The sequence below is a fragment of the Xyrauchen texanus genome, chromosome 3, assembly GCF_025860055.1.
Source record: "Xyrauchen texanus isolate HMW12.3.18 chromosome 3, RBS_HiC_50CHRs, whole genome shotgun sequence".
Lineage (NCBI taxonomy): Eukaryota > Metazoa > Chordata > Actinopteri > Cypriniformes > Catostomidae > Xyrauchen > Xyrauchen texanus.
Genome location: NC_068278.1, coordinates 25,681,027 through 25,703,129, shown reverse-complemented (window position 1 = coordinate 25,703,129; position 22,103 = coordinate 25,681,027). Strand labels below are relative to the sequence as shown.

The window sequence follows — 22,103 nt, the reverse complement described above, 5'->3', positions numbered from 1 at the left end:
TTTTTAAGAGCATGTAAACAGGGTCTTAAGTCTTAGAATGGAAAATATCTATGAGGCACTATGATTCTTAAATGAATAGCTCAGTGGAGGGTAAGATTATCATGAATAACAATTTAAATTTAGGTCTATATCTAGGATGGCTTTAGAAGATTTATATAGCACATGAGTCATATAGATCTTGTTGATGCTTTTGCATCCTTTTTGAAGCTTGAACACTCCAGTCCCCATTCATTTTAGTTGCATGAAAAAAGGTACATTCTTAATTTTTCCTTTTGTGTTCTATGGGTAAAAGAAGGCCATGTGGATTAAGAATGTCATAAAGGTGAAAAAATTATGACAACATTTTCATTTTCATTTTTGGGTGAGCTATACTTTTAAGGTAATTATGCATCATTTGATTAGTTCCTATTGTAAGCCTGTAGCTCATCTTGTAGTATGGAGACCCATGTTAAAATCTGTTTCAGAATGTGGTCAGTAATGTGTGTGTAAACTCCTCTAGGTTGGGATGGCTGGGGTTGCACAGACAACACTGAGGCATACTCATATGGGTTCCAGTTGCTGTCAACTCTCCTTCTGTGTCTCAGCAACCTGATGTTCGTCCCACCTGTGACCATCGCCATTCGCAGTCATTACCTCCTAGAGGCATCCGTTTATATTTTCACCATGTTCTTTTCAACTGTAAGTTTTATTCCCTGGATTAGAATGCATACAACGATGCCAATGTAGACGTTTCATTTCCTAATTGCAAGTTGACAAGCAGATTATATTCTTTTGTAACCGTGGATGACTAAAAATGAAAACCATACAGTTTAGTGGTCATTATATAAAAACTATAATTTGACTGCAGAATTTTGCAATTGATCATAATCAAGTATACTAGAGACCTTTGTAATAATGTATACAATTTTATACTTGGTCTGTTTTGACCAATAATCAAGTTGGGAATCAAAGTACTTACTGAATGTAAGAGGGTTGTATTTTATTTATGCTTTTTCCTCTGATCTTTTTTTTCATCTACCTCCCCTGAACAGTTTTACCATGCCTGTGACCAGCCAGGTATAGTGGTATTTTGCATCATGGAGTATGACGTGCTGCAGTTCTGTGACTTCCTAGGCTCACTCATGTCTGTATGGGTCACTGTCATTGCCATGGCCAGACTCAAATCCATTATCAAACAGGTACGAATCACTCTGTTTCAAAGAACCAATTGATAAATTAAGAACTTATGTGATTTCCATTAACCATTTGGTTCATCACTCTCTGCTCCCAAACTCTATCAATTGTGATAAGACTGGCAATCTGATGTTTGAAATTTTATATCAAGACCCAGGTGCCCTGAAATGCTGAATATTCCATGTCATCAATTTCTTAAAATTATTTTATGTGATTCATAAAGGCCAGTAATTTTTCATGGGCTTTATTGCCAGAAAAGAGCTTTCCAAGATGTGCAAGAGAGCAAAATTGTTGTCCATCTCAGTAAACAGCTTACATAGGGAATAAATATAAGAGTGTCAGCAATCTGTCATATGCTGTCATAAGGATGGTGACATAGCTGTGGAGCAGAGTAAATATAGGTGGACAGTTTTGTGTGTGTGTGTGTGTGTGTGTGTGTGTGTGTGTGTGTGTGTGTGTGTGTGTGTGTGTGTGTGTGTGTGTTGTCTTTAATGTAGTCATCAGCTGCTCACCTGCTGAAGGGAGAGAGAGATTTGAGGAATACACTAAGAACAACAAGAGAAAGAGGGAAGGGATGTGATTATGTGTATGTTAGAGTTATATAGAATGGAATCATTTACCCCAAAAAGAGAAAGAGAGAGAGATTTTTAGCAGCACATCTCTTGACTTCCTGTCTGCCTGACAGACGGTAGCCATTGCAAGATGCCCCTAATTGGACAGGGGATTCACTACCACCCCTGGGCTTGTGGACTTGTCAATGACTGCACTAACATTTCCTCTTTTTGGCACTCTCTTAGGTGCTGTACTTGCTGGGGGCAATGGCTCTGTCTATGGCCTTACAGCTTGATCGTCATGGCCTGTGGAACCTGCTAGGACCAAGCCTTTTCGCATTGGGCATCATGGCCATTGCCTGGGTAAGCAGCAGATGAAAGAATTGCAGACATGCATAAATTCCATGTGTTTAAGACAATGCTGCCAAGCAACTTATTATAGTTTTATTCATCAATAAAACATGCCAGAAAAAAAGCCAGTTATTAAACTAGATATGGTTCAGACAGTCACAGAGCATAAAAAAATAACAGATGTTGGAGCTGTAGTTGCAAGATAGTGCAAGATGTTGTTGTTTGTTACGGATGATTATGTTACCAAAGTTTTTGCCTTCTAAAGCTACAAAGGTTTTTCCAGCTTTGTAAAAAAAAAAAAAAAGTATGCCTGTTTAGAACCCTCATGAAAAAACTGCTTAAACCAGACTAAGATATTTTGTTTGTCTTAGCTGGTTTAAACTGTTCAGTTGGCAGGTTTTAGAAGGGTTCTGGACAATTTACATCTGGTCAGGCTAGGTGATTAACTAATACCAGCTTTGCCAGGCTAGAAGGCAATTTTAAACCATCTAAGACCAGCTTGTCTAGTCTGGGAGACCTGTTAAGACAAGCTTGGCCTGGCTGGGAGTCCAGCTAGACCAGCTAAGACCAGTCTGGCCAGTCTAGTAAACAAAAATTTACTAGAAATTTACTGTCAGTCTTCCACACTAGCCAATCTGGTTTTAGCTGGTTTAAAATGGTCTGTCAGTCTGGCCAGTCTAGTAAACAAAAATAAGACCTGCTTGGCCAGACTGACAGACCATTTTAAACCAGCTAAAACCAGATTGGCTAGTGTGGAAGACTAGCTAGACCAGCTTAGCCAGGCTGGGAGTCCAGCTAGACCAGCTTGGCCAGGCTGGGAAACCAAATGTAACCAGCTAAGATCAGCTTGGCCAGTCTTGGAGACCAGCTAAGACCAGCTTGGCAAGTCTGGGAAACCATTTTAAATCAGTGAAACCAACCTGGCCTGTTTGTGAAACCAGCTAGACCAGCTAGAACAGCGAAGACCATTTTGGCCTTGCTGGGAGTCCAGTTAGACCAGCTAGACCAGCTTGACCAGACTGGCAGATAATTTTAAGCCAACTAAAACCATATTGGCAAGTCTGGATGGACAAATAAGAGCAGCTTGGCCAGGCTGGGAAACCAGAATAAACCAGCTAAGATCAGCTTGGTCAGTCTGGGAGTCCAGCTAGACCAGCTTGGCCAGGCTGGGAAACCAAATGTAACCAGCTAAGATCAGCTTGGCCAGTCTTGGAGACCAGCTAAGACCAGCTTGGCATGTCTGGGAAATCATTTTAAATCAGTGAAACCAACCTGGCCTGTTTGTGAAACCAGCTAAACCAGCTAGACCAGCTAGACCAGAGAAGACCATTTTGGCCTTGCTGGGAGTCCAGTTAGACCAGCTTGACCAGACTGGCAGACCATTTTAAGCCAACTAAAACCATATTGGCAAGTCTGGATGGACAAATAAGAGCAGCTTGGCCAGGCTGGGAAACCAGAATAAACCAGCTAAGATCAGCTTGACCAGTCTGGGAGACCAGCTAAGACCATGTGGCAAGTCTTTGAAACAATCTTAAACCAGTGAAAACCAACCTGGTATGTCTGTGAGACCAGCTAGACCAGCTAAGACCAGCTTGGCCAGGCAGGGAAACCATCTTAAACCAGCTAAAACCAGATTTGCCAATCTGGGAGACCAGCTAGAATAGCTTGACCAATCTGGGAGACTGGCTAAAATAGCTTGGTCTGACACAGAGACAAGCTTAAACCAGTTTTACCAGTCTGGGAGACTAGCTAAAACCAGCTTGGAAAGTATGGAAAACCATCTTAAATCAAATAAAACCAACTTGGCCTGTCTGTGAGACCAGATAGACCGGCTAAGACCAGCTTTGCCAAGTTGGGAAACCATCTTAAACCAGCTAAAATCAGCTTGGCCAATCTGGGAGACCAGCTAGTACAGCTTGGTCTGTCACAGAGATGTGCTCAAACCAGTTAAGACTAGCTTGATCGGTCTGGATGACCTGGTTAGACCAGCTTTGTAAGACTCGGAAACCATCTTAAATCAGCTAGGACCATCTTGTCCAATCTGGGATACCAGCTAGACCCACTTGGGCTGGCTGGGAAACCATCTTAATCCAGTTAAGACCAGCTTGGACAAGCTGGGAGACCAGCTAAGACCAGCTTGTCAAGGCTGGGAAACCAGCTAAGATCAGCTTGGCCAGGCTTGGAAACTATCGTAAGCCAGCTAAGACCAGCTTTTTTTTCTGTCTGAAAATCTATATCTGGCAGTTAAATGCCAAGACAAGTCTGACCACTGAGTGACAATGTAGCATCTCTTCAATATCTATCATTTATGAAGGCATTTTGAGTTACCTGGTCCAGCATGTGCCCCCTCATTGATGCCGTGCAAGCATGGGGAAAAAGGGCTACATTTATCTGCACATTAGCATGGTGTGGCATTAAAAATTTCTCTTTTCTGTCAGTATCAGAGATGCCCTCACTGCTCCATTACCAGACAGCTTGTACTTTATGCTTATTTCTCTAGCGACCACACAGTTTTTCCTGAAGTGAGAAGATAAAAAATGATGGGTGTTTGACAAGGTAAAGTCTTTGCCAGAGCCTCTGGCAAGTGCATGTTGAGTGAGAGAACAATGTCCTCCCATGAGTAGAATGTGGTGGTGGACATATATATAAACCGATCAGCCACAACATTAAAACCACCTGCAAAATATTGTGCAGGTCCCCCTTGTACCACCAAAACAGCACCAACCCACATCTCAGAATAGCATTCTAAGTTGATATTCTTCACACCACAATTGTACAGAGGGTGTGAAGAGTTAATGTAGACTTTGTCAGTTCGAACCAGTCTGGCCATTCTCTGTTGTCCTCGCTCATCAACAATGCATTTCCATCTGCAGAACTGCCACTCACTGGATGTTTTTTGTTTTTGGCACCATTCTGAGTAAATAATAGAAACTGTTGTGCATGAAAATCCCAGGAGATCAGCAGTAACAGAAATACTCAAACCAGCCTGTCTGGCACCAACAATCATGCCACTGTCCAAATCACTGAGATAAAATTTGTCCCTATTCTGATGGTTTATGTGAACATTAACTGAAGCTCCTGACCCGTATCTGAATTATCTTATGCACTGCACTGCTGCCACATTGGCTGATTAGATAATTGCATGGATGATTGTTATTGCCAGTTAGTGCCTTGTTGATGAGAGAGGTCAACAGAGAATGGCCAGATTGGTTCGAACTGACAAAGTCTACGGTAACTCAGATAACCGCTCTATTCAATTGTGGTGAGAAGAATATAATCTCAGAATGCTATTTCAACAGGACAATGACCTTGTGGAGGTTAGGACGTGGAGCTAGACCCACTTTGTCTGGCTGGGAAACCATCTTACACCAGTTAAGACTAGCATGGCCAATCTGGGAGACCAGTTAGACCAGCTTGGTTTGGCTGGGAGACAAGATTAAACCAGTTAAGACCAGCTTTGGCCAGGCTGGGAGACCATTTTAAACCAGCTAAGAGCAGCTTGGTCAGGCTGGGAAACCATCGTAAACCAGCTAAGAGCAGCTTTTTTTTTGTCTGAAAATCTATATCTGGCAGTTAAATGCCAAGACTAGTTTGAACGCTGAGTGACAATGTAGCATCTCTTCAATATCTATAATTTATGAAGGCATTTTTAGTTACCTGGTTCACCATTTGCCCCCTCATTGATGCTGTGCAAGTGTGAGAAAAAGGGCTACATTTATTTGCACATTAGCATGGTGTGGCATTAAAAATGTCTCTTTTCTGTCAGTATCAGAGATGCCCTCACTGTTCCATTACCAGACAGCTTGTAATTTATGCTCATTTCTGTAGCAACCACACAGTTTTTCCTGAAGTGAGAAGATAAAAAATTATAGGTGTTGGACAAGGTAAAATCTTTGCCAGAGCCTCTGGCAAGTGCATGTTGAGTGAGAGAACAATGTCCTCCCATGAGTAAAATGTGGTGGTGGACATATAAACCGATCAGCCACAACATTAAAACCACCTGCAAAATACTGTGAAGGTCCCCCTCGTACCACCAAAACAGCACCAACCCACATCTCAGAATAGCCTGGTGCTGCACATTTGTCGGAAGCTCTTTTTGAGTGAGACAAAGTACAGCACCATAGAGGAGTTTTTGGCCATCAAGTGGGCGGTCCTCATGCTCCACTACTTTCCACTACTGCTGTCTGGAGGGTTCCCCTGGCCTGAGTCGGAATGAATATGAATTGTGGTGAGAGTCTGGGAGATAAAAGATGGCCCAGTCCACCAAAAGGGAGAGAGAGTCAAGCTGAAAAGCTGCATATGTGTTGGCCGCTGCTGTTGATCTTTTATATTGAAGCACCTTGAGTTTGTGTGCGTGTGAAGCTTTACCATTGTACTGAAAAGAAAGCAAGTTTTTGGAGTTTAATAAAAGACATTCTTATGTGGGAATCATCATCTTCCACATTCTCCTTTTGATCCAAATAAGAACAACTGTTACAGACCTTAATCACACAGCCAAGACAATGCAAGAGTGGCTTAGTGCAACTCTGTTACACATGGTATGTGCCAGGGTGCCATGCCCATCTCTGGACTCAAGTCTGAAGCCAGTGCTGAAGCAGTCTCATATGCATCAACCCGAACGGTGCGACCACAGCCGAGGATGCCATATGCCCCAGAAGCCTCAGGAACTGTTTTAGAGGAACCACTGTGCTGGGCTTGAAGAGAGCGAGGCGCCTGAGCACCAACTGCGCATTGAGACTGAGTTTAACTCCATGCCGAGAAAAGAGATGCTCTGAAATGGGGCAAGCTTGCTCTTTTCCCATTTGACCTGAAGCCCCAGATGGCTGAGGTGCCTGAGCACCTGGTCTCTGTGGGTGCATAGTGACTCTCGAGAGTGAGCTAGAACGAGCCAGTCATCGAGGTAGTTGAGTATGCAGATGCCCACTTCCCGTAGCAGGGCAAGGGCTGCCTCTGCGACCTTCGTGAAGACGCGAGGGGAAAGGGACAGGCCGAAGGGGAGGACCTTGTACTGATACGCCTGGCCGTCAAATGCAAACTGTAAGAAGGGTCGGTGTCGAGGCAAAATGGAGACGTGGAAGTAGGCGTCCTTCAGGTCTACCGCCATGAACCAGTCTTGATGCCAAACGCAGGTTAAAATCTGTTTCTGCGTGAGCATTTTAAACGGGAATTTGTGTAAATCCCAGTTGAGAACTTGCAAGTCCAAGATTGGCCGCAACCCATCGCCTTTATTGGGTATGACAATAAGGAAATCACTCTTTTATTGACAGTGTGGATACCCCAGCCCGAAGGGGGTGCGGCAAAAGAAAATAATTATTTAAATTGCTGGGCGAAGTTGGTGACGGTGTCGCCGAAGAGGCCAAGCTGGGAGATGGGGGCGTAGAGAAAACGGGCCTTGTCAACATCGCGCAACTCGAACATGTTCTGCCAGAGGTGGCGTTCCTGGATCACGAGTGTGGCCATCGTCCGCCTGAGTGCCCACGCTGTGACCTTTGTTGCTCTGAGAGCGATGTCGTGGCAGAGCGCAGTTCCTGCAGCACGTCGGATTCCAGACTACCCAGGTGCAGTTCTTTGAGTGCCTTGGCTTGGTGGACCTGCAGGAGAGCCATGGCATGCAAGGCATCTTTCTGTAACGGGTTCAATGTAATGAGGTAGCAGGAGATGACATGTCACTGTTGTACAAACACGAAACAAAAACACATTTGCATTAAACATAATGGTGTAGCTTCCATGACAGCAGGTAACACAAAACAGCTTTGGGTGTCTGTCTCACTCTCCCTCCACACTCTGAGGTCTGGACCCTTTTTATTTCCTCCTCTCACTGCAAACACAGAAACAAGCAATTACCAGCAATTCATCTAAGGTTCGAACCCTTACTACTTACTCTCTTCCCAAACGGACACTCGACCACGCCCTCGCCTCCACACTTGCATTTAATCAGGCATCTTATCCAATCACAAATCCAGCCTCTGTTTTATAAACTCGCACAGCTCCCTTCCATTACTTGTTTTGCCATGTTGTTTTAACACCTCCCCCCATGCTACTCTCTCCTGTTGACATAGCTTTATGGCAGGATCTGGCAGTTCATGCACCTATCATTCCGGTGAACCATAGGATGGGGCTTACGGCAAATTATTTAATCATATATATGTATGACTTCCAATCATCCCGAGCCTTTTCTCATAAAAATGCATGATCTCTTAGATAAGTAATCATTGTTAAGCAGGAGATTTGTCTCCAATACTGGAAGGATTTTATCTGAAAGGCCATTCTTATAGAATACTGTAAAATTGCATAAAAATACCTTTTTTGAATACTTAGAGAAGAGGGAGAACTCTAAATGACACATCTTGTTCTTTGGACTAACTATGCCATTACTTACCAAGCATCTGTTCTGTGCTGAGGATATATTCACAAATCTGCATGCATGGTGTAGCATCTCAAAGACAAAATGTCAAATGACTACTGAAAAACAATTACTATTATGATGAATATAGCAACACATTTGTGAAAAATATTCCTCAACTACATCTTGAAATGTAGCATTTCTTTAAAAGCAAAGCTCCAAAGAGTTGAAGTCTGGTGTTCCTGCTTTGTCAAGTGCTCAGCCATCAATTTATGAGTCATTCAATCAATATCTGAAAGTATATCCAGCTCTGTTGATGAATTCTGTAAAAAGAAAACTGTTGTTATCCCTCAGAGCCAGTTAAAAGAGAGATTAATTCTCAGGTACTGTCTTTACTGTTTGAGATTGTATTGGATTCCAACCTTTCTGTCCAAAAAGTAGCCATCAAAAGTTAAATATATAATAATATATTTTAATATTGATAATCCTCATCAATAGTCAATACATGGTGTGAAGTAAGACACATCTGGGGTTTGCAGTGTTGTGCCATAAAGAGGCTTTTATTTTATAGTATAAAATAACAAAAGAAATGAATGGAGGTGAGAACAAATGTGGTGTTTTGTTATTGTGTGGGTGGTGTCCACATACACTCACTGAGCACTTTATTAGGAACACTATGGTCCAAATAAAGTGCCTGACATGGTCTTCTGCTGTTGTATCCCATCCTCCGTAAGGTCCGACGTGTTGTGCATTCTGAGAAGCTTTTCTGCTCACTACAATGATACAGAGTGGTTATTTGAGTAACTGTAGCTTTTTTGTCAATTCGAACCAGTCTGGCCATTCTCCTTGACCTCTCTCATCAACAAGGTGTTTCCGTCCACAGATCTGCTTCTCACTCGATTTTTCTTATTCTTTGCACCTTTTTGAGTAAACTCTTCAGACTGTTGTGTGTGGAAATCCCAGGAGATCAGCAGTTACAGAAATACTCAAACCAGCCTGTCAGGTCACCAACAATCATGCTACGGTTGAATCACTGTGATTTCATTTTTTACCCATTATGATGGTTTATAAAAACATGAACTGAAGCTCCTGACCCGTATTTGCATGATTGTATGCATTACACTGCTGCCACATGATTTGCTCATTAGATAACTGCATGAATAAGTAGGCAGGGTTGGGGAGTAGCGGAATACATTCAACAGGAATACGTATTTAAAATACAAAATATAAGTAACTATTCCACTACAGTTACAATTTAATTAATTGGTAATTAGAATACAGTTACATTCAAAATTATTTTGATTACTGAAGAGATTTCTTGGTCATTTGTTTCATTTAATATTTGGTCCTTTCAAATGGAAAACATTTATACATATAAATGATGCGATCCAAAGAGCATTTGAACAGTGGTGAAACACTTTCTTATGATGTGTTACATTTATATGAGCAGACAGAGAAGTAAGTTTGAAGTATGTTTGGATAAAAAAAAATAGAAATAAGCCTTGTGTAAATTGTCAGCTTTATGCTAATGTAACTGGTCCTAATCGCCCCACTCCGAACGGGACTCGAACTGACGTCTCCGGCGTGGGAGGCGGGTGCACTAACAAGGAGGATACAGCCTCTAGCATCAGTTGCTAGTGCACCTCTTGAGGTCAGGAGAGTGAGGTTTTAAACACTGCACAGCTATCTACCAGCTGGCTCTCGTTACACTAAGCTAAAATGCTATTTCTAGCCATTTTACATGCACATGTTACAGGCACGATCATATTTTCTATCAAGAAAATTAACGTTGGATCATAATTCCTTTTTTTTTTAATAAGACCTTTGATATTAGGGCAAAAATCACATTCTTGAAAATACTTTTTGTGATGTTTTCCTGTAAAAATATTTAAAAATCCTTAAAACAAGATCAAGTTGATTTATCTTGTTTTGGAAACAACATTGCATAAGATATTTAGGTTTTTCACAGAATGTATTTTTAACATGTGTATCTTGTCTTACTGTACTAGTTTTTATAGTCAAAACTAGTGAAAAAAATCTACCAGTGCTGAAGAAATAATCCAAAATATTTAGAATACATTACTGACCTTGAGTAATCTAACGGAATACATTACAAATTAGGTTTTACAGCATGTATTCTGTAATCTGTAGTGGAATACATTTCAAAAGTAACCATCCCAACCCTGTAAGTACAGTAGGCATATAGTGGTTCCTAAACTACTATGTAGTTTATATTTTTATTTGTCACAGTTATGTTACTTGTTGTGAAATACTAATAACTGCATAGAAAATAGACAAATCAATTATAAAAACTAAGCACAATGATTGAATGGGTGTTGGGGTTAATGAAAGCTGAGTGAATTACAGGTTACATATCATCAGAAAAATCCATAAAATGCACTTTTGACAGATACATTTATGAATAATAACTGTCAAGGCTGCTTGATCAGTAAATTCAACTAACTGCACATATAGTGACTGTAGTGACTGCAATGTGAAAGAGGACAGAGAAGGACATTTCTCAGCAATTATAAAGTTTCACTTTTGTAACTTTGGTTACCATTTACACAGGAATGTGGGCTAAAGCTGGAAAATCAGGAATAAGAGGGAATAGAAGATGTGAAATGTCTCTTGGATCGTCCTGCATGCGACAGTGTTTGATTGAGTCGTAACCAGTCACCTGTGTGCTTGATTGATTGCCTTGCATGGTTGCAATCTGGACAGGATTTGGATTGTCTTGGCAGAAAAAAATAGACATTTCAACCCCACGCTTTCCATCTTAGGACTTGCCATACTGTCATAAGATACTGAACATCAGCGTTGTTGAATATGTGCTAGGATTCCCATTGTATATAGCCTAGCTGAAAAATTGTAACCTGGGGCAAAGTCCTATAGGCTACATGCTGTCAACAAGTGGAATATTTTAATTGAAATGTCATGACAGAAAGGGAGAAAAACAAAGCATTTAATTCTCAGTGAAATTTCAGTAGGAATGCAGGTATGACTCAAAGATTATCTAAAGGTACAGAAAGTCTGATTGACAAAGATGGTCGGTGCCAACCAGTGTTGAAATTTACAGACTACTCAAACTGTGAATTCAGCGACAGGAGGTTGAAAGTTCTTCAGCTGAAATTGGTCTATGCTTACTGTAGCGGGACCGTCAGAAGAGAACTACCTCTACATCCTGCCGACTACGCCAGAATGTAGCGGGACCGTCAGAAGAGAACTACCTCTACATATGCCAGACTACGCCACCCTGTTTGACCAGGGAAATATTAATACTGGTGAATTTAACCACCTACAAAAGGACACACAGGAACGAGGGTTTTTGAAAGGAGGGCCGGAGACATGGATACAAAATAATACAAAAGCTTTATTTAAGTAATCAACGACAATCTTAAAACAACATTAAGAAACTAGGTCACCATTCATCCTTCAACATTCACAACTTTTAAAGGAACCAAGAAGAAGACCAAGGCTTAACAATGGCAGGTACTCTATTTTAGGGAGCACAAGGCTTCTATAATCACTCTTACCACCCTGTGCACAGATGTCAACACACGCACTTCAATAAGGTCAAACATGAACACACAGCACTCCGTGACAAAACCTCCACCACCACACGTGAGAGCCTATTAGTAGCCTGCCCTGAAGCCTCGGCTCCTATAAAGAAAGCAAAGTAACCACACTGATCTCAACATTGGACACTTAATAATTACAAAAAAACAATAATAAACATTTAAATTAATAAACCAGAAATCAAGAAACAATAATACACTAATGGGGTTCACAATTGGTACTGAAGCTGGGTGTATGTTCACCTCACTGTCCCTCTAACAACACCTGTAAAGCAAAACAGAGATAAAGCAAAAAAACCCCTACAAGAAAACAAGCCAAATGAAAAACAACAGTCATAAAAAAGGAATACACTGAAAATTAAAGAAAAATAAATATACCAAAAGCAATTAAAGTAAATCACAAACAAATTGAAGGACTAGTTGAAGAAAAGAACCCATCAATCACAAGCACAAATGCTGGCGGGCAGGCGTCACACAGAACGCATAGATCGACCCCATACGTGTTGACGAGAAAGTTTGTCACAGGAGAGAGTATATACAAAACACAAAACACAAAACAGCAGCGTCAACAGTGTTGCCCCGCAGGCCACGCAGAACAGTCTATTTCACCTAAAATGTAAATATAAAACATATAATTGCGGTATAAAATGGAGCACTGCACAATAGCGGTAGTTTCACGTACCTTCATTTCATACCCAGGCGCACATCCACATTACGCGCGCACACACAGAAGGTTACCACGTCACAGAAGGTTACCACATCAAAGCACGGGACTGCGCGAGAGGCATGAAAGGGGGAAATAGCAGCCACCAACAGCCCACAGCAGCGAACTATTCTCACAACTACAAACCAAATAATTATTACAAAAGATCACGCATCTGTGTTTTAACTAGTTAGCCAAACAACACATACCTCCAAGCGGAAACAGATGAGAAAACCAGAAGGGGCGGTCCACACAGACGGCAATCACACACATAGGACTAGAGTCCCCTATTATATGGTAGCGCACAGTTCCTAATTGGATCCTCGATGACCCAAGCGCATTAATTTAATTAGAGACACAACAGTACGTACCAACAGTACGTACCACCACATTACCAAAAATCGAACCATTGTATGACATTTATGATGTCACACAAGTCAACAGGAATACATATTTTATTAAACATGCACACGTAACCAAACCCCAACCCTAAATTTAACCACCAGTGGAGTAAAATTTTAATTTTAGAGCAAAATGCAACATTCAAATCACAATCATCATTTTTCATATAAACACAATTACTTCTTGGGACCAGAACCCATCTCTCAGAGACAGCACGTGCAACATTTGAAATTATGCCAAAATGTCTGATGGGGGATCCCGCTTGTCAGTAATTCAGCAGATTGGGGTCAATTCCAGGGTACATGAACATTCAGAAGCTTGTGGATTTCCTGTGTGATCACATTGGAACAAAGGTGTGGGAAAACATGCCTCTGAAAGTGACAAACAAATTGCCAAAGATATTTACAATTTTGAAAAAAAAAAAAAAAAACCCATACTGATACTTTATTTTTATTAATCGGTTATCTAACTTGTTTTACACTTTAAAATATTCTATAAGGCCTATCTAGTTATATGTTACACACCTCTTCAGCCACCGTAGTGACGTGTAGTTTTCATATATCTGTATTCTCTGTCTCAGAGGAGAGTGCTGTTGAATTAGTAGTGTTACATTCCTGTGTTGTCTGCCCTGTTCTCTGTTTCACTATCACGTTGATTTCACGTTTCCTTGTTGTCCGCTCCATGTTTTCCTTTTCACCCGTCACCGATCCCGCTCCATGTCACGTTTTCCCTGTTGTCCGCCCTGAGTCTCACTGTCCGTGTGTTAAACTACATTTCCCACAATTCCCGGCCTCACCCACTGCCTGCACTCATCATTGTTTTCACCTGTGTCTCGTTCAGTCTCCACTTTGTCTGTGTATTTAAACCTTGGTTCTTTGTTTACTCTCTGTCGGTCGTTGTTTGGTAATGTTTGTATCCTGTATGTCGTCCAGCCTGCTCTCCGTATTCATCACCCGAGTTCCTGGTTTGGTTTTGTGTTTTGTTCCCTCATGTTATATCAGTTTCGTTGTGTTTTCAGTTTCCAGTTTTTCGTGTTTGTTTTCATTTTGCCCATCGTGGTAGTTTTGTTTGTTCTTACCTGTTCGTTTCAGTTTATGTCAAATAAACCCTGCGTTTGGATCCTCACCCCTTGTCTGACTCCGTCCTCATTCGTTACAGAACGACCGACCCACCAATGGATCCAGCGGTCCAGCAGGCTAACTACCGGTTGCTCAGTCTGAGGCAAGAAGGCCGACCTATAGAGGACCACGTCCGCGACTTCATGGAACTGGCGAGTGTCGCGGACTTCCCTGAATCCTCCCTTGTGGCCTTCTTCAGGGGTAATCTGGACGGTACGCTTAAGGAGCGGTTACCACCGGCGACGCGCGGTTGGACACTCCTGAAATTCGTGGAGGAGACCGTGCTGGTCTGTGGCTTGCCATTCACTGTGGGTGTGACTGAGGAAGACCCAACCTCTCCACCCACTGTGGTGACTCCCCAGTCGTCCGTAGCGCCTCCTGTCATGCCTGTCCCACCTGCCAGCGAGCCAACCCCCATGCCTGTCGTTCCCCATGAGCCTGCACGGTCCACTTCGTCTGCCCGGAGGAGGAAGAGAAGACGGCTTCCGCCTCCCGGCCTGCCCCGGTCTGCGAGCCTGCGCCCACGCCTTCCACGGTGAGCGAGCCAGCGCCCACGCCTTCCACGGTGAGCGAGCCAGCGCCCACGCACATCACCGTGAGCGAGCCTGAGTCCTCGCACATCACCGTGAGCGAGCCTGAGTCCTCGTCAGCCACGGTCAGCGAACCCAAGCCAGCGCATTCCACGGTCACCCAGCCAGAGCCTGTAGCCTCGACCGTCCCTGAGCCAGCGCCTGTAGCCTCGACCCCCCCTGAGCCAGCGCCCGTAGCCTCGACCGCCCCTGAGCCAGCGCCCGTAGCCTGGACCGCCCCTGAGCCAGCGCCCGTAGCCTCGACCGCCCCTGAGCCAGCGCCTGTAGCCTCGACCGCCCCTGAGCCAGCGCCTGTAGCCTCGACCGCCCCTGAGCCAGCGCCTGTAGCCTCGACCGCCCCTGAGCCAGCGCCTGTAGCCTCGACCGCCCCTGAGCCAGCGCCTGTAGCCGTGACCGTCCCTGAGCCAGCGCCAGTAGCCGTGACCGTCCCTGAGCCAGCGCCAGTAGCCGTGACCGTCCCTGAGCCAGCGCCAGTAGCCGTGACCGTCCCTGAGCCAGCGCCAGTAGCCGTGACCGTCCCTGAGCCAGCGCCAGTAGCCGTGACCGTCCCTGAGCCAGCACCAGTGGCCGTGACCGTCCAAGAGCCAGCGCCAGTGGCCGTGACCGTCCAAGAGCCAGTGCCAGTGGCCGTGACCGTCTAAGAGCCAGCGCCAGTAGCCAGGACCGTCCAAGAGCCAGCGCCAGTGGCCGTGACCGTCCAAGAGCCAGCGCCAGTAGCCAGGACCGTCCAAGAGCCAGCGCCAGTGGTCGTGCCCGTCCTAGAGCCAGCGCCTCTCGAGCCTTCCAGGGCTCCTCCTCCCGAGTCTTCCAGGGCTCCGCCTCCCAAGTCTCTCAAGTCTCTCGAGTCTTCTAGGGCTCCTCCTCCCGAGCTTTCCAGAGCTCCGCCTTCCGAGTTTCCCGAGCTTTCCAGAGCTCCGCCTTCCGAGTTTCCCGAGCTTTCCAGAGCTCCGCCTTCCGAGTTACCCAAGCTTTCCAGAGCTCCGCCTTCCGAGCTTTCCAGAGCTCCGCCTTCCGAGCTTTCCAGAGCTCCGCCTTCCGGGCTTTCCAGAGCCCGCCTTCCGAGCTTCCTGAGCTTTCCAGAGCTCTGCCTCCCGAGCTTTCCAGAGCTCCGCCTCCCGAGCCTTCCAGGGCTCCGCCCCTCAAGCCTCTCGAGCCTTCCAGGGCTCCGCCTCTCAAGCTTCCCGAGCTTTCCAGAGCTCCTCCTCTCGAGCTTTCCAGAGCTCCTCCTCTCAAGCCTCTTGGGCCACCCAGGGCTCCGCCCCTCAATTCACTCGAGCCTTCCAGGGCTCCGCCTCTCGAGCCACTCGAGCCTCCCAGGGCTCTGCCTCTCAAGCCTCTCGAGCCTCCCAGGGCTCCGCCCCTCAAGTCACTCGAGCCTTCTAGGGCTCCGCCTCTCGAGCCTCTCGAGCCTTTCAGGGCTCCGCCCCATGAGCCTCTCGGGCCTTCCAGGGCTCCGCCTCTCAAGCCTCTCGGGCCTTCCAGGGCTCCGCCTCTACAGCCTCTCGAGCCTTCCACAGCCCTTCTCCCCGAGCCTCCTACGGCTCCACCTCCCGAGCCTCCTGCGGCTCTGCTCCCAGAGACTCCAGAGCCTTCTGGGGCTCCGCCTCCGGAGCGGCCTGCGGCTCTTCGCCCCGAGCCTTCTACGGCTCTTCTCCCAGAAACTCCCGGGCCTCCTACGGCTCCATCTCCCGAGCCTTTCACGGCTCTGCCTCCCGAGCCTCCTATGGCTCTGCTCCCAGAGACTCCAGAGCCTTCTAGGGCCACGCCTCTGAAACCTCCTACGGCACCACCTCCAGAGCCTTCCAGGCTTCCGCCTCCTAGGCCTTCCTCGGCTCCACCTCCAGAGTCTTCCAGGCCTCCGCCTCTAAAGCCTCCTACGGCGCCACCTTCCTCGGCTCCACCTCCTGAGCCTCCCTCGGCTCCACCTCCAGAGCCTTCCAGGCCTCCGCCTCTCAGGTCACTCGAGCCTTCCAGGCCTCCGCCTTTAAAGCCTCCTACGGCGCCACCTTTATCGGTTCTGCCTCCAGAGCCTTCCAGGCCTCCGCCTCCAGAGCCTCCTACGGCGCCACCTCCATTGGTTCCGCCTCCAGAGCCTCCCTCAGCTTCATCTCCAGAGCCCCTTGCAGCTCCCCTAGGGGCCACTCTTCCTCCCAGGCCCCCTGAACCAGCCCTAGCCCTGTGGCCACCCCCTAGGTCACCTAAACCTGTCCCTGTCCCGGAGCCACTCCCCAGGACCCCTGTGCCGGCCCTTGTTCTGCGACCATCTCCCAGACCTCCTAGACCTGCCCCTGTCCTGAGGCCACCTCCCAGGCCTCCTGGACCTGTCCCTGTCCGATGGCCACCTCCCAGGCCCCCCAGACCTGTTCCTGTCTTGTGGCCGCCTCCTAGGCCTCCTGGACCTGTCCCTGTCCGATGGCCACCTCCCAGACCACCCAAACCTGTCCCTTTGTGCCCCCATGGACTGCCTAATTGCCCCTTGTGCCCCCGTGGCCTGTCTCATTTCCCTTTGTGCCCCCGTGGACTGCCTAATTGCCCCTTGTGCCCCCGTGGTCTGTCTCCGTGTCCCTTGTGCCTTCTTGGTCTCTCTCTGTGCCCCTTGTGCTCCCTTTTCTCTGTCTGTGTTCCCCCGGGTCTACCCCCTCACTCCCCGGATCTTTTGTTTTTGTTCTTCTGTGTAGGTTTTCTTTTGGCTTTAGGACCGTCTGGAATCCGGTCCTTTTAGGGGGGGTTATGTTACGTTCCTGTGTTGTCTGCCCTCTGTTCTCTGTTTCACTATCACGTTGATTTCACGTTTCCTTGTTGTCCGCTCCATGTTTTCCTTTTCACCCGTCACCGATCCCGCTCCATGTCACGTTTTCCCTGTTGTCCGCCCTGAGTCTCACTGTCCGTGTGTTAAACTACATTTCCCACAATTCCCGGCCTCCCCCACTGCCTGCACTCATCATTGTTTTCACCTGTGTCTCGTTCAGTCTCCACTTTGTCTGTGTATTTAAACCTTGGTTCTTTGTTTACTCTCTGTCGATCGTTGTTTGGTAATGTTTGTATCCTGTATGACGTCCAGCCTGCTCTCCGTATTCATCACCCGAGTTCCTGGTTTGGTTTTGTGTTTTGTTCCCTCGTGTTATATCAGTTTCAGTTTATGTCAAATAAACCCCGCGTTTGGATCCTCACCCCTTGTCTGACTCCGTCCTCATTCGTTACAAGTAGCTAATCATGAAAATAAAAATAAAACCAGCTATGAAAACAAGCAGTGATTATGTAGACAGTAGAGACTGGACAACTATTTAAAGTTTATTCATTGTTTATTCATGCTCTTGTGAATTTTTTGGATTTAATTTGTTTTGTAACAGCCATAATTGTTCAGACTGAGAATTTATTTCAATCCATTGACATTCAGACAAAGTATTTAAAATAAATGTACAACATGCTGTTTGTTTTATCTTTTTCTAAAAAAATGTCCTCTTTAGTATAAAAGCGTCTAGGTTACTATTGTAATGTCTGTTCCCTGATGGAGGGAACGAGACATTGTGTCGAAGAAGTGACACTAGGGGTCTCTCTTGAGAGCCTCATGCATCTGAGAAATTGGCAGACAGAATTTGCATGTCCAGATATATGTGAATAAAGGGAGGGAAATGTGTCTGTCCATTCAGGATTTTGCCCTGAGGAGCCGAGAATGAGGTTTGGCCATAACAGTGCCTCGGTTAAGCATCGTGGCAGGGAGGACAAAAGTTTCGTTCCCTCCATCAGGGAATGGAGGTTACAATAGTAACGTTCCCCGTCTGTCTCTCACTTCTACGTTGTGTTGAAGAAGCGACACTAGGGGTCCATATTTAATCACGCCTTGCGCTGAATTATGCGTCCCGTGGATCACCTATTCCAGTACAGAGTAGTTTCAGTACTCGTAGTTGAACTGGTCTGGAAATTCCTCCGCTGGGGGGGGGGCCTCATGCTCAACTGAGTCAAGCGGCTCAAAGGGGGATCTCTGAAGGCCTGAAAGGACCACTGAGAGAACCCAGGAGGGGAACATCCTTGGCCGGGGAAAATTCAACCTCCAGTGCTTCTAAGGAACCTGATAGTCAAGTCGTGCTTACCCAAGGACTTGCCGTCCACTGCGTCGTTGTGGGCCACGATAGTGGCTACATACACTTTCAAGGTGGAGGGGGACAGCCTCCCCTCCAACCTCTCTTGCAGGGATGAAAGCACTGACCGAACTGCGCATCTCTGCGGGTCTTTAGACTGGGAAGAACATCAATTGGTGAACAAGCGCTACATTGGGGCGTAAAGTTGCCTGGTAGAAGGAGCTCTGGCTTGTTTGATCGTGTCTACGAGGGCATGTGGTAGGCCAATTAGATCTTCCACATCCCGTCAGGGGCCAGACGTGGAGTTTCCAAAGGTCTGGGCGCGGATGCCAGAGGGTGCCCCGTCCCTGAGAAAGAAGGTCCTTGCTTAGGGGAATTCGCCAGGGAGGGGCTGTCGCGAGGAGCATGAGATCCGAGAACCAAGTCCAAGTGGGCCATTAGGGGGCCACCAGAACGACTTGTTCCTCATCCTCCCTGACCTTACACTACACCGGTGCAAGAAGGCTCACTGGGGAAAATGCATACTTGCGCAGCCCCCAGCTGTGTGCAAGCACGTCTGTCTCAAGGGAAGCTTCCGTTAGGGAATACCAGAGCGGGCAGTGGGAGGTCTCTTTGGAAGCAAACAGGACTACCTGCGCTTTGCCGAACCGTTCCCAAATCAGCTGGACCGACTGGGGGCGAAGCCTCCACTCTCCACTGAGCATACCTTGTCGCGATAGCGTGTCTGCTGCCATGTTGAGGCTGCCCAGGATGTGAGTGGCACGCAGCAATCTGAGTCGCTGCTGGCTCCAAAGGAGGAGATGGCAGGCGAGTTGTGACATTTGACGGGAGCGCACAGAGCCTTGGCGATTTATGTACGCTACCGTCGCGGTGCTGTCTGAACGGATAAAGATGTGCTAGCCCCAGATTAGTGGAAGGAACCTGTTTGGAGGCATCTGTGGTGACCAGGACGCGTCGTGACAACTGCTGTAAGGGGACTCCTGTCCATAGAAAACAGAGGTCTGTTCAGGGTTTGAATCTGGCAGCAGGCGTGGGTGATAAACATACGGTGCGTGTCGCGTCACCATGCCCATCTCGGGACTCGAGTCTGGGGCCAGTGCTGAAGCGGTCTCATATGCATCAACCCCAGTGGCGCATCCACCGCGGAGGATGCCATATGCCCCAGGAGTCTCTGGAAATCTTTTTAGAGGAACCGCCGTGCCTGGTTTGAACAAGGTGAGGCATTTCAGCATTGACTGCACACGCTCGTTGGTGAGGCGCGCTACTATTGAGACTAAGTCTAACTCCATGGCGAGAAAAGAGATGCTCTGAACTGGGGCGAGCTTGCTTGTTTCCCCACTGACCTGAAGCTCTAGGCGGCTGAGGTGCCTGAGCACCTGGTCCTTGAGGGCGCATAGTAACTCAGTAATTGGTACCCTCTACGGCTTCAACAACTGGTCATGCACCTCCGGGAAGAAAGGAACTGGGGGGTGGGGAGATGTGTGGACATGGCTGTGAGCGGCACCATGACCCGGGAACCAATCGTCTAGCCTTGAGGGGTGACCTCACGGCGGTCCAGGCAAGCATAGCGGACATCTGCGCATCAGGCTCACACTGGACAAGCAGACCCCGAGGTGGCAGCCCAGTCGAGTCATCAGCATCAGACGCCGCTATGACGCTTTCCGATGCAGCGGTGAAATCATCATCCAGCTCGAGGGGTCTGAGGGAGTAAACAGACTGGCCATGATGCAAGCTGCGCTCACCTCGAGCCTGGACGGAAGCAAATGAGCGTACTGGGGAGCGGGTGGTTCGTGGGGATTTACCCGGCGAAACCGAGCCCGCTGTATGCCCCATATCGACATCATTGGCCCAATCCTGTTGGAAGGAGGCGAGGCGCGGGGCGGCTGAAGTGGCTTTCTCTCGTGAGGAAAGAAAGCCGCGACCGCGACTTGTCATGGCTATGTCCTCGCACTGAGAACATGAACCATTCATAAAACGCTGCCTGCATGTGATCGCAGCCCTGGCACATGAGGAAGCTCTTAAGACGTCAGAAGTGGAGAGAAATTCGACCGCATCCAAGAACTACACAGGGGCGGAAAGACATCTTTATAAAGACACGTCCTGAAAAGGACGTTCAACGCCAGCCGCATATTGCTCTTTTTTAGATAAATAAACTCTGGTAGGAAAATATTCTCTTAAAAACGCAGTGGCAAAACTGCACTGCTGTGCAGAGAAGGAGAAAGCCACTGATATGTGCCATAGATTAGACCCCGAAGCCGCGTCAGGCGCCGCCATTTGCGCCATTTTGAATTTCAGCCGCCGCCAGCCAATAATTTCGTAAGCCAAATTGAGCCGCCATCTGATAAATTTTCGCTGAGCCGGCTAGAATTATTTGCATCAAATAATAATTCTATCACATAGAGACATACACACACGAAATATATAAACCATACACGAGATCTATTTTCCCACTGGATTCATAACAGCACAGTCTTGTGCTTGTTGCTACGATACACAGACTCACAGTGAATTGACGACCAATTAAAATTGCTCATTTTCCGTACAGAAGAAGCGATGCATTTTTTTCTCGCACTGAGGTGAAATGGCGGAAAGAAGCAAGCAAGGTAATTTTGATCTCACCTCTCACATACTTTCCTAATTCCTACTTACTTTTTTTTTTTAACTTAGGCCTACCCAGACTTTTGTTAAATCTTCAGGGCACGGTTGCACAAACACCTGAATCAAAAATTGATGTTATGAACCAAATATTCTGGAACGGAGAGATTTATAGCACTGAACGTGATATTACTGCAGTAACAAACCACCGTTTCCACATTGCTAATTCACGACGCATGCTTCAGTGTACATTGAAGTGAAATGTGCAAAACTTTGTCCAAAACAATACTGATAACAGTGTGTGTTTATATTAAGGCGAGACACGGCAGGCAAAAACATCGGGGTTTTTTTACTGGTCAATTTTGAGATTTTTGGATATTTGTCTTCAATAACATGTCTTCTTTCAGACTTGTGGTGAAAAAAAGTCCGAAATACACATTTAGGTCTTTATTTTACTACACTTCGTCTGTTTGCGTCTGTAGATTTCTCATAAATTCAACAAAAGTTTGCGTTCTTAATCAACATACTTCTCCGCGATCACTGGCCTACTGCTCAATGGCAAATGATCATCACTTGCTCCTTCAATGTGTAATATGATAAGCTTCATCCATGATAATGCC

At 46.4% G+C, this 22,103-nt stretch overlaps 1 protein-coding gene across 2 annotated transcripts in view; it reads left to right on the top strand.

The window, feature by feature from the left end:
• The window catches only part of LOC127629034 (transmembrane protein 8B-like), a 226,650-nt gene that overhangs the window by 202,028 nt on the left and 2,519 nt on the right, over positions 1-22,103 (top strand). For both annotated transcript variants that reach the window (XM_052106051.1, XM_052106059.1), the window contains 3 exons: positions 500-678; positions 1,032-1,178; positions 1,971-2,087. In XM_052106051.1, the coding sequence (XP_051962011.1) occupies positions 500-678; positions 1,032-1,178; positions 1,971-2,087 (443 nt within the window). The remainder of the gene's footprint in view (positions 1-499; positions 679-1,031; positions 1,179-1,970; positions 2,088-22,103) is intronic.